General features: G+C 51.0%; 1 protein-coding gene across 2 annotated transcripts in view; it reads right to left on the reverse strand.

The window, feature by feature from the left end:
• Positions 1-15,565, reverse strand: part of DPF1 (double PHD fingers 1) — a 110,620-nt gene extending 95,055 nt beyond the window's left edge. For both annotated transcript variants that reach the window (XM_069746780.1, XM_069746779.1), the window contains exon 1: positions 15,448-15,565. In XM_069746780.1, coding sequence (XP_069602881.1) covers positions 15,448-15,545 — 98 coding nt within the window. In that variant the 5' untranslated portion in view covers positions 15,546-15,565. The remainder of the gene's footprint in view (positions 1-15,447) is intronic.
• Positions 15,566-16,077: the final 512 nt, after the last annotated feature.

Raw genomic sequence — 16,077 nt, forward strand, 5'->3', positions numbered from 1 at the left:
GTCTCATGACCTCATTTCATGTTGGCCGGTGCGGTTAACGATGGCCATAAATCCCAGACCCACAGTGGCTTTTCCTAAAGTCACACTGCGGTGCTGGGATTCGTGGCCTTGTGCAGTAAATATGATCGCCGCTCACACATGTCCTTACACCTGCTTCAGACTGGGCGGCCTCAGCTGATCCCTTATCGCATGCCGCGGCCATGAGGCCGCACAGTCAGAAGAAGGCGGAAGGAGGGGAGTGAAAACAGGGGAACATATGCACTGCTCGTGCCCATCAATCACACCCTCGCAGTCAAAATATATGAGACAACGGGGGGCGTTGTGTCGGGCAGGGGGGACGCACAGGCACAGCCAGCCAACCAATGATGTCAGGAGACGGGCAGCGCTAACAATGGGGGTGCTGCGTGTCATTACAAAGGAAAGTCACACCTCAGGGACATTGTAATGGTCTCTAATGAGACACATTTTGTACGTGTTGAGTTCCACGTGGGCAAGGAGAAAAAGTCAGCCACCTCGTACAAATGCAGCAGTACTGCTGTACAAGGTGGCTGATATACATAGAAACACCTGTGGGTGGGGGGCAGGCTCCCTTCAATTTCAGTTCATGTGCCTGCGTGGCGTTTGCAGGTCACGTTGCAAGCTACACAGCAGGGGAACAGCTGGCGTTGCTGAACCCCACTAACACATTGGCTGGTGTTTTTCTCTGTGCAGCTAGCATGTCCGGGCAGAAACTGGCGTTGTTTGAGCCCAGGGTCAGCAGGAGGAGGAGAGGAGCAAAGTGTAGGCCGAAGCCTGCACTGGTGGCAGCTTTTGGTCGGTTGTGCCAGCGTGGCTTGTGCTGGACACGTTGCCGACTACACAGCAGGGGAACAGCTGGCGGTGCTGAACCCCACTAACACATTGGCTGGTGTTTTTCTCTGTGCAGCTAGCATTTCCGGGCAAAAACTAGCGGTGTTTGAGCCCAGGGTCAGCAGGAGGAGTAGAGGAGCAGAGTGTAGGCCGAAGCCTAGTTGAACCAATTTCAAAGGTTACCTTTAACCCCCCCCTCAGGTGTTGCAAGGTACAAGAGCCACACCTTGTGCAGCATTAATGCTGCACAAGTAAAAGGTTGCTCTATTTGTTTTGCTCCTTGCACACGCTGACTAAAACACGTACACTATTTAGCCCATTATACTGTCAAACAGTTGTGGAGGCGTGACTTGTCTTTTTAACGAGACGCAGCACAGGTGTCAAAATTTGCACCTAGGTACTGGGCGCAGATTCCTGAGCGTTCTTATTTGCTGTACAGGAGTCTGCGCTATTGTGATCCCTTGGCCATGCGCTGTGAGCGCTTCCTGTCTTCTGACCTCATTTCATGTCGGCCGTTGCGGTTAGCGATGGACATGAATCCCAGACCCACAGTGTGTTTTTAAAAAATCACACTGCGGTGCTGGGATTCGTGCCCTGGTGCACTAAATATGTTTGCCGCTCACACATGTCCTTACACCTGCTTCAGACTGGGCGGCCTCATCTGATCCCTTATCGCCTGCCGCGGCCATGAGGACACCCAGTCTGAAGAAGGCGGAAGGAGATGAGTGAACACAGGCAAACATATGCACTGCACATGCCCATCAATCACACCCTCGCTGTCCAAAAAAATAAGACACCGAGGGCCGTTGTTTCGAGCAGGGGAGATGCACAGGCGCAGCCAGCTAACCAATGATGTCAAAAGACGGGCAGCGCTAACAAGGGTGGTGCTGCGTGTCATTACAAAGGAAAGTCACACCTCAGGGACATTGTAATGGTCTCTAATGAGACACATTTTGTACGTGTTGAGTTCCACGTGGGCAAGGAGAAACAGTCAGCCACCTCGTACAAATGCAGCAGTACTGCTGTACAAGGTGGCTGATATACATAGAAACACCTGTGGGTGGGGGGCAGGCTCCCTTCAATTTCAGTTCATGTGCCTGCGTGGCGTTTGCAGGTCACGTTGCAAGCTACACAGCAGGGGAACAGCTGGCGTTGCTGAACCCCACTGACACATTGACTGGTGTTTTTCTCTGTGCAGATTGCATGTCCGGGCAAAAACTAGCGGTGTTAGAGCCCAGGGTCAGCAGGAGGAGGAGGAGAGGAGCAAAGTGTAGGCCGAAGCCTGCACTGGTGGCAGCTTTTGGTCGGTTGTGCCAGCGTGGCTTGTGCTGGACACGATGCCGGCTACACAGCGGGGGAACAGCAGGCGGTGCTGAACCCCACTAACACATTGGCTGGTGTTTTTCTCTGTGCAGCTAGCATGTCCGGGCAGAAACTGGCGTTGTTTGAGCCCAGGGTCAGCAGGAGGAGGAGAGGAGCAAAGTGTAGGCCGAAGCCTGCACTGGTGGCAGCTTTTGGTCGGTTGTGCCAGCGTGGCTTGTGCTGGACACGTTGCCGACTACACAGCAGGGGAACAGCTGGCGGTGCTGAACCCCACTAACACATTGGCTGGTGTTTTTCTCTGTGCAGCTAGCATTTCCGGGCAAAAACTAGCGGTGTTTGAGCCCAGGGTCAGCAGGAGGAGTAGAGGAGCAGAGTGTAGGCCGAAGCCTAGTTGAACCAATTTCAAAGGTTACCTTTAACCCCCCCTCAGGTGTTGCAAGGTACAAGAGCCACACCTTGTGCAGCATTAATGCTGCACAAGTAAAAGGTTGCTCTATTTGTTTTGCTCCTTGCACACGCTGACTAAAACACGTACACTATTTAGCCCATTATACTGTCAAACAGTTGTGGAGGCGTGACTTGTCTTTTTAACGAGACGCAGCACAGGTGTCAAAATTTGCACCTAGGTACTGGGCGCAGATTCCTGAGCGTTCTTATTTGCTGTACAGGAGTCTGCGCTATTGTGATCCCTTGGCCATGCGCTGTGAGCGCTTCCTGTCTTCTGACCTCATTTCATGTCGGCCGTTGCGGTTAGCGATGGACATGAATCCCAGACCCACAGTGTGTTTTTAAAAAATCACACTGCGGTGCTGGGATTCGTGCCCTGGTGCACTAAATATGTTTGCCGCTCACACATGTCCTTACACCTGCTTCAGACTGGGCGGCCTCATCTGATCCCTTATCGCCTGCCGCGGCCATGAGGACACCCAGTCTGAAGAAGGCGGAAGGAGATGAGTGAACACAGGCAAACATATGCACTGCACATGCCCATCAATCACACCCTCGCTGTCCAAAAAAATAAGACACCGAGGGCCGTTGTTTCGAGCAGGGGAGATGCACAGGCGCAGCCAGCTAACCAATGATGTCAAAAGACGGGCAGCGCTAACAAGGGTGGTGCTGCGTGTCATTACAAAGGAAAGTCACACCTCAGGGACATTGTAATGGTCTCTAATGAGACACATTTTGTACGTGTTGAGTTCCACGTGGGCAAGGAGAAACAGTCAGCCACCTCGTACAAATGCAGCAGTACTGCTGTACAAGGTGGCTGATATACATAGAAACACCTGTGGGTGGGGGGCAGGCTCCCTTCAATTTCAGTTCATGTGCCTGCGTGGCGTTTGCAGGTCACGTTGCAAGCTACACAGCAGGGGAACAGCTGGCGTTGCTGAACCCCACTGACACATTGACTGGTGTTTTTCTCTGTGCAGATTGCATGTCCGGGCAAAAACTAGCGGTGTTAGAGCCCAGGGTCAGCAGGAGGAGGAGGAGAGGAGCAAAGTGTAGGCCGAAGCCTGCACTGGTGGCAGCTTTTGGTCGGTTGTGCCAGCGTGGCTTGTGCTGGACACGATGCCGGCTACACAGCGGGGGAACAGCAGGCGGTGCTGAACCCCACTAACACATTGGCTGGTGTTTTTCTCTGTGCAGCTAGCATGTCCGGGCAGAAACTGGCGTTGTTTGAGCCCAGGGTCAGCAGGAGGAGGAGAGGAGCAAAGTGTAGGCCGAAGCCTGCACTGGTGGCAGCTTTTGGTCGGTTGTGCCAGCGTGGCTTGTGCTGGACACGTTGCCGACTACACAGCAGGGGAACAGCTGGCGGTGCTGAACCCCACTAACACATTGGCTGGTGTTTTTCTCTGTGCAGCTAGCATTTCCGGGCAAAAACTAGCGGTGTTTGAGCCCAGGGTCAGCAGGAGGAGTAGAGGAGCAGAGTGTAGGCCGAAGCCTAGTTGAACCAATTTCAAAGGTTACCTTTAACCCCCCCTCAGGTGTTGCAAGGTACAAGAGCCACACCTTGTGCAGCATTAATGCTGCACAAGTAAAAGGTTGCTCTATTTGTTTTGCTCCTTGCACACGCTGACTAAAACACGTACACTATTTAGACCATTATACTGTCAAACAGTTGTGGAGGCGTGACTTGTCTTTTTAACGAGACGCAGCACAGGTGTCAAAATTTGCACCTAGGTACTGGGCGCAGATTCCTGAGCGTTCTTATTTGCTGTACAGGAGTCTGCGCTATTGTGATCCCTTGGCCATGCGCTGTGAGCGCTTCCTGTCTTCTGACCTCATTTCATGTCGGCCGTTGCGGTTAGCGATGGACATGAATCCCAGACCCACAGTGTGTTTTCAAAAAATCACACTGCGTGGCTGGGATTCGTGGCCTTGTGCAGTAAATAGGTTGGCCGCTTACACATGTCCTTACACCTGCTCCAGACTGGGCGGCCTCAGCTGATCCCTTATCGCCTACCACGGCCAGGAGGCCGCACAGTCTGAAGAAGGCGGAAGGAGATGAGTTAAGACAGGCGAACATATGCACTGCTCGTGCCCATAAACCACACCCTCGCTGACAAAATAAATATGACAACGAGGGGCGTTGTTTCTAGCAGGGCGGATGCACAGGCGCAGCCAGCTAACCATGATGACAAAAGACGGGAAACGCTACCAAGGGGGGTGCTGCGTATCATTACAAAGGAAAGTCACACCTCAGGGACAGTGGAATGGTCTCAATGAGACACATTTTGTACGTGTTGAGTTCCACGTGGGCAAGGAGAAAAAGTCAGCCACCTTGTACAAATGCAGCAGTACTGCTGTACTAGGTGGCTGTTATACATAGAAACACCTGGGGGGGTGGGGCCAGGTTCCCTTTTAATTTCAGTTCCTGTGCCTGCATGGCGTTTGCAGGTCACGTTGCCGGCTACACAGCAGGGGAACAGCTGGCGTTGCTGAACCCCACTAACACATTGGCTGGTGTTTTTCTCTGTGCAGCTAGCACTTCCGGGCAAAAACTAGCGGTGTTTGAGCCCAGGGTCAGCAGGAGGAGGAGAGGAGCAGAGTGTAGGCCGAAGCCTGCACTGGTGGCAGCTTTTGTTCTGTTGTGCCAGCGTGGCTTGTGCTGGACACGTTGCCGACTACACAGCAGGGGAACAGCTGGCGGTGCTGAACCCCACTGACACATCACCTAGTGTTTTATTCTGTGTAGACAACACTTCCAGGTGGCAACTGACAGTGTTGAAACCCAGGGAATCAAAGAGGAGCAGAGTGTAGGCCGAAGCCTGCAGTGGAGCAAGTTGAAAGGGAACCTTTAACCCCCCCCCCCCAGGCATTTGTTGCTGAAAGAGCCATCTTGTACAGCAGTAATACTGCACATGGAAAATGGTGGCTCCGAAAATTATGCTCCTTGCAAACGCTGAAGTACACACTCATATAATGTGTCCCCTCACACCGTCAAACCATCCCGGAAGTGGGACTTTCCTTTGTAATGTGACACAGCACAGCCGTCATTCCAACCCCCTTGGTGCCGGGCACCACCTCCTCAACGTTGTTTGGTTCTGTCACGGAGCCCGCACTGTAATGTTATCCCTTGGCCATGCACAGTTAGCGGTGCCCGTCTTCTGACATCATGTAGGTGTCAGGCTGGCAGTGCCTGTGCGTCCAAGCTGCCCGAGATCCAACCTTGCAGTGTCATCTAATGTAGTCCCACTGCGGGCCAGGGATCCATGGGCATGCGCAGTGCATATCATCGCCTCTCACTCACCTCCTTCCTGCTTCTTCAGACTGTGCGGCGTCACGGCCGTGGCATGCTATTAGGGATCAGCTGACGCCGCCTAGTCTGAAGAAGCGTGAAGAAGGGGAGTGAGAGGCTAGTATATGCACTGCGCATGGCCATGGATACCAGGCCCACTGTGGGATCACATTAGACGACACTGCGAGGTGTGATTTCGGGCAGCGTGGACGCACAGGCGCAGCCAGGACGACAACAAATGATGTCAGAGGACGGGCAGCGCAAACTGTGCATGGCCAAGGGATAACATAACAGCGCAGGGTCCATGACGGAATCAAACAACGCTAAGGAGGCAGCGCACGGTGCCAAGGGGGTAGCAATGACGGCTGTGCTGTGTCACATTACAAAGGAAAGTCCCACCTCCGGGACGGTTGGACGGTGTGAGGGGACACATTACATGAGTGTGTAGTTCAGCGTTTGCAAGGAGCATAATTTCAAGAGCGACCTTTCCCTTGTGCAGTATTAGTGCTGCACATGGTGGCTCTTTCAGTAACAAACGCCTAGGGGGGGGGGGGGACAGGTCCCCTTACATTTTAGTTGTGCCAGCGTGGCGGTCGCATGACACGTTGCCGGATACACAGCTGGGGATCAGCTGACGTTACTGAACCCCAATAACAGAGGAGCGACTGTTGACTGTGCACACAGCACTTCCAGGCACCAACTGGCGGTGTTAGAGCCCAGGGACAGCAGGAGGAGCAGATTGGAGGTATTGCCGCACACACAGCTGGGGATCAGCTGACGTTACTGAACCCCAATAACAGAGGAGCGACTGTTGACTGTGCACACAGCACTTCCAGGCACCAACTGGCGGTGTTAGAGCCCAGGGACAGCAGGAGGAGCAGAGGAACAGAGTGTAGGCCGAAGCCTGATTGGAGCAAGTTGAAAGGAAACCTTTAACCCCCCCCCCAAGACGTTTGTAGCTGAAAGAGCCATGTTGTGCAGCACTAAGGATGCAAAAGGAAAAGGTTGCTCTTTTAATTATGCTCCTTGCAAACACCGAAGTAAACACTAAAAATGTGTCCCTTTATACCGTTAAACCGTTCCGGAGGTGCGAATTTCCTTCGTAATGGGACACAGCACAGCTGTCATTCCTATCCCCTTGATGCCGTGCGCTGCCTCCTCAGCGTTGTTTTAAGCTGCCACGGAGCCTGCGCTGTTCTGTTAGCCCTTGGCCATGCCCAATTAGCGCTGCCTGTCTTCTGACATAATTTGGTGTCAGGCTGTCAGTGCCTGTGCGTCCACGCTGCTCCAGATCCCACCTCGCAGTCTCATCTAACGTAATCCCACTGCGGGCCTTGGAACCATGGGCATGCACAGTGCATAACCTCGACTCTCACTCCCCTCCTTCCCTCTTCTTCAGACTGTGCGGTGTCACGGCCGTGGCATGCTAGGGATCAGCTGACGGCGCACAGTCTAAAGAAGGCGGAGGGAAATGAGCGAGAGCCCGAGGGGAAGATATGCACTGCGCATGCCCATGGATCCCAGGCCCGCAGTGTGACTCAATCAGAAGACACTGCGAGGCGGGATCTCGGGCAGCGCGGCCGCACAGGCGCAGCCAGCCTGACACCAAATTATGTCAGAAGACAGGCAGCGCAAATAGGGCATGCCCAAGGGATAACAGAACAGCGCAGGCTCCGTGACAGCTTAAAACAACGCTGAGGAGGCAGCGCATGGCACCAAGGGGGTAGGAATGACGGCTGTGCTGCGTCACATTACGAAGGAAAGTCCCAGCTCCGGGACGGTATAACGGTATCAGTGAACACATTTTATAAGTGTTAAGTTCTGCGTGTGCAAAGAGCTAAAAAAAAAGAGCTACCTTTTCCTTGTGCAGCATTACTGCTGCACAAGATGGCTCTTTCAGTAACAAACGACGGGGGGGGGGGGGACAGGTTCCCTTACATTTAGGTTGTTGTGCCAGCGTGGCGGTCGCAGGACACATTGCCGGCTACACAGCTGGGGATCAGCTGACGTTACTGAAACCCAATAACACTGGGTCGTATGTTTTTACTGTGCAGCCTGCACTTCTGAGCCGCAACTGGCGGTGTTGGAGCCCAGGAATAGCAGTTCAGGTGGTAGAAAGATGAACACAGCAGGAGACCTGGATGACACCCAATTACTTAATCAGGCAGAGGAGTGGCAAATTCCTGCGAGATCCAGGCCTGGTTCATTTTCAGGAAAGTAAGCCGGTCAACGTTATCGGAGGATAGTCGCATGCGACGGTCTGTTAGTACACCACCTGCGGCACTAAAGACACGTTCCGATAAGACACTAGCCGCAGGGCAAGCCAGCACCTCCAATGCATACTGGCTTAGCTCTGGCCATGTATCCAGCTTAGAGACCCAAAACTTGAACGGGGAAGAGCCGTCTGGGAGTACAGTAAGAGGGCAAGCCATGTAGTCTGTCACCATCTGACGGAACCGTTGCCTCCTGCTGACTGGAGCCGCCGGTGATGGTGTAGACATTTGGGGCGGGCACACAAAAGTGTGCCAGAGTTGTGCCATACTGGGCTTGCCTTGGGCAGAGGCACTGCTTCTGCTCCCTCTTTGGGCAGAGCCTCCCCCACTGCCTCGACGCACTGAGCTGCTTTGTAAAGCACTAGCAGCACTCCTCTCAGTTGGACAGGAGAAGATGATGGAATTCACCAGTGTGTCGTGGTACTCCCGCAATTTACGCTCCCGGGTCAACGCAGGGATGAGGTTTTGGACGTTGTCCCGGTAGCGAGGATCGAGGAGGGTGAACACCCAATAATCAGGCATGTTGAGAATGTGGTCGATGCGGCGGTCGTTTCTCAGGCACTGCAGCATGAAATCCACCATGTGCTGCAGAGTGCCAACCGGCCCAGAAACGCTGTCCCCTGCTTGAGACATGATCTCTGCCCGCTCGTCATCACCCCACCCTCGCTGTACACACTGACCACTGGACAATTGTGTCGCTCCCTCCTCTGGACGGAGCTCTTCCTCCTCCATTGACTCCTCCTCATCCTCCTCACAAATTGGCCCCTGCGTACCCCTTTGTGAGGAACCACGTGGCGCTGACTCTCCAGAAGCTGATGGAAAAGGTGACTCCTCATCCTCCACCTCTTCCACCACATCATCCCTTAACCCTTGCAAAGTTTGCTGAAGCAGGCAGATAAGGGGGACAGTCATGCTGACTAGTGCATCATCTGCACTTGCCATCCGCGTGGAATAATCAAAAGGACGCAAAACCTGGCAGACGTCCTTCATAGTGGCCCACTCTGTGGTTGTGAAGTCTGATCGGCGCTGACTGCGACTTCTTTGCGCCTGATGCAGCTGGTACTCCATAACTGCTTGCTGCTGCTCACACAACCGCTCCAACATATGTAACGTGGAATTCCACCGGGTAGGTAGGTCACATATGATGCGGTGTTCCGGAAGGCGGAATCGGCGCTGCAGAGCAGCAATGCGGGATCTGGCCAAGCTGGAACGCCGCAAGTGAGCACACTCTAGGCGGACCTTGTGCAGCAGGGCATCAAGATCCGGATAGTCCCTCAGAAAACTCTGCACAACCAAATTGAGCACATGTGCCAGACATGGGATGTGAGTGAGGTTGCCAAGGGCCAAAGCTGCCACCAGATTTCGGCCATTGTCACACACTACCATGCCTGGCTGGAGATTCGCTGGCAGTAACCACACATCGCTCTCCTGCTTTATGGCATTCCAGAGCTCCTGCGCTGTGTGGCTTCGATGCCCCAATGAAACTAGTTTCAAGACGGCCTGCTGACGTTTGGCCACGGCTGTGCTCATGTCGGTCATAGGTAAACGTTCACGGGTCCATGTGGGGGTGGACTGTGACGGATCCTGCAGAGAGGAATCAGAGGAACTGGTGTAAGAGGAGGAGTCGATGCGTACAGACTGGATTCCTGCAATCCTTGGAGTGGGCAGGACACGTCCTGCGCCACTCGCACGATCTGTACCTGGCTCAACAACATTAACCCAATGGGCAGTGAGGGAAACATATCGCCCCTGTCCATGCTGACTGGTCCACGCATCGGTGGTGAGGTGGACCTTGCTACTGACGGCGTTCAGTAGCGCATGTTTTATGTTTGCCTCAACATGCCTGTGCAGGGCAGGGACAGCCTGCCTGCTGAAGTAAAAGCGGCTGGGCACCTTGTACTGTGGGACTGCCAATGCCATCAAGTCACGGAAGCTGTCAGTCTCCACCAGCCTGAACGAGAGCATTTCCAGGGACAACAGTTTGGCAATGCCTGCATTCAGAGCCTGTGCTCGGGGGTGGTTGGCCGAGAATGCCCGCCTTTTCTCCCATGCCTGTACTACCGATGGCTGTAGAGTAGACTGGGAGTGTGAGGATGACTGGGAAGGTGGTGCTGTGGGTGGAATTACACAAGGTCTCTGGGAGGAAGCCAAACCAGCTGTGCGTGAGCTGGAGGAAGAGGCAACACGAGCTGAAGAGGTGGTAGCTGCCGCTGTTGGTTGGCCTACATCTTCAGTGTGTTTCTGTAACTCCACCGCGTGCCTGGTCCGCACATGTTTCCACATATTTGTGGTATTGAGGTTGCTGACATTTTTCCCTCTTTTTACTTTATGATGACACAGCTTGCATTTGACAAAACAAATGTCATCTGCAACTGTGTCAAAAAAGGACCAGGCACTGCAAGTCTTGGGAGCGCCCTTTTTGGCTTTGGAAAGAGACAGGCTCCTAACGGGTGCCAAAGTGGAGGCTACAGGCTCCGCAGTCTTCCCCCTCCCTCTCCCTCTTTGGCCCGTAAGAGGAAGCTCTTCCTCTGAGCTGCTCCCACCACCTTCCTGTTCCTCACGCCACGATGGATCAAGGACCTCATCATCTCCACTACCCTCTGCCACCAACTGCTCCTCCTGGGTAGTCTCAGCAGCACAGTACGCACGAGAAAGCGGCACCTGAGTTTCATCATCAGATGCGTACTGCGCTGTGGTCACCGGAGGCACTGGCCCACCTGCCTCTTCAGAGTCAGAGAGATAAAGCTTTTGGGCATCACTGCACACTGCCTCTTCTTCCATTTCTCCAATGCTGCTTGGCTGGCCCCCTGTTTCCAAGCCAAGAGATTCAGAGAACAGAAGTAGAGACGGCTCCTGTCCTGGGCTCTCTGACTGCCTGGCCAATTTGGCAGGTGGTGAAGAGACAGATGGCTGCTCTCCAGTGCTCTGTGCCTGAGAGGATGTGGCACTAACTGAAGTCGATGCCGAGGCGTTAGCTGCCATCCACCCGACAACGGCTTCAATTTGGTCTTCACGCAGCAGCGGTGCACGGCGCTCTCCGACAAAGCTGCGCATGAAGGACTGTTCCCTGCTGAAACTGAGTGACGACGAGTCACCGGCGCCCGCAGCAGGCACAGAATCACCACGTCCTCTCCCTGCTCCTCTCCCTGCTCCGCGCCCACGCCCACGTGCCTTACTCCCTGCCCTCTTCATCTTGGTTGACAGATAAAGATAAGCAGAAAAGTACTAAGGCCTTAGTGTGCTTATTCCTGTAATGCTCCTCCTAACAGGTGTAAGAAACACTAATGTTGTAAATTGTGGACTAAACTTTATTATTTTTCAAATGTGGCCTACACAAGTGTAAGTTGTGTTTGGTGAACTTAACCTTTTTTTTGGTGCAGATCGGGCTACAGAGCTAGTTTAAATCACACGGAGACCGTGCAGACAGCCGTAAACGGCGCTGCAAGGCCAAGAAACCCTCCTCTAGGTTATCCTATATAGTGTTTTTCCACTATTTAGCTGGATACAAGTGGAAAGACACTAATAGGAATTTTTTTTTTCAAATTTTAAACTGGCTGCACTATTTGAAAAAAAGGAAATTGTTTTTCAAGGTATGAGGCAGTAACGCACCCTGAGCTGAATCCAACCGGCTATGGCTGCACACAGACTACAGGGCGAGCTGGGCTCACACGGAGACCGTGCAGACAGCCGTAAACGGCGCTGCAAGGCCAAAAAACCCTCCTCTAGGTTATCCTATATAGTGTTTTTCCACTATTTAGCTGGATACGAGTGGAAAGACACTAATAGGAATTTTTTTTTTCAAATTTTAAACAGGCTGCACTATTTGAAAAAAAGGAAAATTTTTCTCAAGGTATGAGCCAGTAACGAACCCTGAGCTGAATCCAACCGGCTATGGCTGCACACAGACTACAGGGCGAGCTGGGCTCACACGGAGACCGTGCAGACAGCCGTAAACGGCGCTGCAAGGCCAAAAAACCCTCCTCTAGGTTATCCTATATAGTGTTTTTCCACTATTTAGCTGGATACGAGTGGAAAGACACTAATAGGAATTTTTTTTTTCAAATTTTAAACAGGCTGCACTATTTGAAAAAAAGGAAAATTTTTCTCAAGGTATGAGCCAGTAACGAACCCTGAGCTGAATCCAACCGGCTATGGCTGCACACAGACTACAGGGCGAGCTGGGCTCACACGGAGACCGTGCAGACAGCCGTAAACGGCGCTGCAAGGCCCAAAAACCCCCCTCTAGGTTATCCTATGTAGTGTTTTTCCACAATAGAGCTGGAGACTGGTGGAAAAACACTAATAGGAAATTTGAGAAAAAATGTGCAGCAGGCTGCACTAAGAGCAAAAAAGAACAACTGTGTGAGGCAGTGTGAACCCCCCCTGAGCTGAATACAACCGGGTATATGGCTGCACACAGACTACAGAGTGAGCTGCACACACACACACACAGAGACCTTGCAGAACGCTGTTAAAACAGCGCTGCAAGGCAAGAGCAAGGTGAACAGTGAAGAACACACAGCGTTTTGCTAAATTAGCCTTTGGAAAGGAAAATAAAGCAATTAGCTAGCTCAACTGGCCCTCAGTTAGAACACAGCGTCCTGTCCCTAACTGAAATCACAGCAGAGTGAGCGCAAAATGGCGGCAGCGCTTTTTTATAGTGCAGAGTGACATCATTTCAGCAGCCAATCCAAGCCTTGCCAGTACTTACATGCCCACCATGCTAAACAGGATGTGCCCACACTTTCATTCATTCCTCATTGGCTGCTGCGTTCAATTTGAATTCTGGGAACTTCCGATTCCGGTATCCGATACGCGGGAAGTATCGGAATTCGGTATCGGAATTCCGATACCGCAAATATCGGCCGATACCCGATACTTGCGGTATCGGAATGCTCAACACTAATCGTCAGTAAATACTGGCAACAATTATGAGTAGAACTAGCACAATACTTGGTCTACCAAAGATGAACAATTTTAACAGATGCTTATCTTTACCCTTCACTGTGTGAAGTTCAGAAACAATATCCTTGGAAACCATCAGCAAGCAGTCCAGTCAACTTTACTTAGGGTTCTAATTGTGCCTATTTTTTTCCCCTAAGGCACCAAGTTGCTCAGTATATTATTATAGGAGACGCCATGTAGTTCAATTAGCATATGAATATCTAACATTTGGCCATTAATGTGTTAATCGCCAGGACATCAGGAGGTGTTAACGTGGTAAAAGCAATTATCAGTCACATCTGAACAATTGCAAAAGTCTGCGACAGTAATTTCCATCATGGAACTGAGCAGACAGGATTAAAAATAATAAATTAAATGTCCATATCTAAGACCGCATGCACACGTTCAGTATTTGGTCAGTATTTTACATCAGTATTTGTAGCCAAAACCAGGAGTGGGTGATAAATACAGAAGTGGAGCATATGTTTCTATTATACTTTTCCTCTGATTGTTCCACTCCTGGTTTTGGCTACAAATACTGATGTAAAATACTGACCAAATACTGAACGTGTGAACGTGGCCTTAAAATGGAGAGGTTAAACATTTGGTGATCACTCTTGGGACAACTTTTTTCTTTACTTAAATGCATGTACCTGGTGCTAAATATTATTTTTTTAATTGAGTTTCATTAAAAATATTACGCCATTTAATTTCTGCACGTGCTTTATCTCCCTACATATTCCACTTTGATGTGGTCTAAGGTCAAAAAAATCTGAAGAAGAGCTCAGAAACACACAGATAAGAGAGCTAGAAACGCTCCCATTTGACCGTCAGGACGAGCTCGCTGACAGAATCTCCATTATCTCATTCTGTAGCCAGCTCTAGAACAGCGCAAGGTAGAGACTATTGAAGGCAAATGCTGCAAAATTTTAATGAAACCTAATTAAAAAATTTTTTTACATGCATTTAAGTAAGAAAGAAAAAAAAACAAAATTGCCCTAAACAAGGGCTACCGGCATAAAATAAATAAATAATTAAAAAAAAAAAAAAAAACGGTCAAAAGCATCTTGACAATTATTTAGAGGCAACAACAAGCGCTTTATGTTTTCTTCTGGAAAAAATATAAATAAATTTAAAAAAAAGTAAAATATAAATATATTTAAGTAAATCAATATTTGAGAAGGCATTTATGTAAATTAAAGGTAAGTAAATAGAACCCGATCTATAATAGTAATAAACAGCTGCATACATGAAAAACCAACAGAGAACTGTCAGAAAATGACATATTAGTATATAGCAGAAACCAATATCCCTAAATAAATAAATCAATCCTATGACTGAATATATATATAGTATATACCAGCACATATATAGAAAGCCAATGATTGCACTCCCCTGCAGTCGCAGACAGGTCACAGACGGCGCTGCTATCTGTTAGATACATGGATCCCAATATTGCAGCACCGCAAATCAGTGCGCACAACTCGAAAGACATCAGATAATAAACGCAACAGCAACATCGCCAAAAATCAGGACAATTTTAGCCGTCTGACTTTTTACCAACTACCCCCCCCAAAAAATAAATAAATAAATATAAAATAATATAATAATAATATAAATATAATAATAAGAAGAAGAAGAAGAAATAAATTTATTTTTAAATACGGTATATCCAAATAATAAACTGTTGGCACAGAAAGATGCAAAAGTAATCGCTCTATATGAAATGTAGGCATGTATTAGGTGTGAAGATTTGGCGGCTCCGCAGGGGGCGGGGGGCATAAGCCCAAGTTATATCATCCGCGCATTAGTGAGGGGGCGAGGTGAGGCGGGATGTGGGGACATGTCACAGGGATGACGGAGTCCAGCAGTGAAGGGGTGCCCAGCGGACGGTCACATGGGGCTCAGTCCCCCAGATGTGCACTATGGCCACCAGGTAGAGGTTGCTGCACAGTCTGGTGCCCACTCTGTACATAGGGGGCTCAGATCTGCTGTGCCATCCATGTGACCTTCCTGCAGAGAGACCCCCAATGTATACCCAGTGCAGACAGGCAGAGAACTGCTGACTAATGGCAGCCAGGTGCCTGTGCCATGCATGTGTATAGGGGGCTTATGGGTGACCTGCACATGTATGACCCCAGCACAGATCTGCTCCAGGCAGGATGCACATATAGATCTAGACACAGCCAGCACATTCCCTACACATTCTACATGATGAGAGCTGGCTCTGCACACACACACATTAGTCATGCCTGCATGCATGCCTGCACTCACACACATGCAGGACATGGGCTTCAGCCAGGCCACACACAATGTACTCACGATTTGAGGGGATTGTGCAGGGCTGTGTTCATGGTGCTGCTGGGTATTAAGCAGGAACACTGCAGCCCCTCTAATATCACAATACTGTACAATTTCATTCATTCTGCACACAGCAGCCAATCACAGGCCAAGCTCAGGGAAGCCGGCCGCGGGGTGCGTCGGGAGTTGTAGTTCTAAGGCAGCGAGCCGCGGATTGTCAGGGGACAGGGAAGGAACTACGTGTCCCAGAGTGCCGCGCGAGAGACAGGTCTGGGAGGCCGAGAACGGCGCTGATTGGTGGCCAGGGTTAGGGTACTGTAAGAGGGGGAGGTGGGTGACAAAGAGAGGGGAAAGACAGGAAGGAGGGGCGGGGGGACGAGAAGGGGGTACAGGCGGCGGGGAGGAGGGGGCAGGAGGAAGGGGAGACAGACTGAGGGAGGGAGGGGGTGTCTGGGCACAGGTAGCAAGGAGACAGACATGGGGTGTGAGGGAATGAGACAGACAGGTGGGAAGGAATGAGACAGACATGGGATGTGAGGGAATGAGACAGGTGGGAAGGAATGAGACAGACATGGGGTGTGAGGGAATGAGACAGACAGGTGGGAAGGAATGAGACAGACATGGGGTGTGAGGGAATGAGACAGACATGGG

The sequence above is a fragment of the Ranitomeya imitator genome, chromosome 2 (genome assembly GCF_032444005.1).
Source record: "Ranitomeya imitator isolate aRanImi1 chromosome 2, aRanImi1.pri, whole genome shotgun sequence".
NCBI classification, from domain to species: domain Eukaryota; kingdom Metazoa; phylum Chordata; class Amphibia; order Anura; family Dendrobatidae; genus Ranitomeya; species Ranitomeya imitator.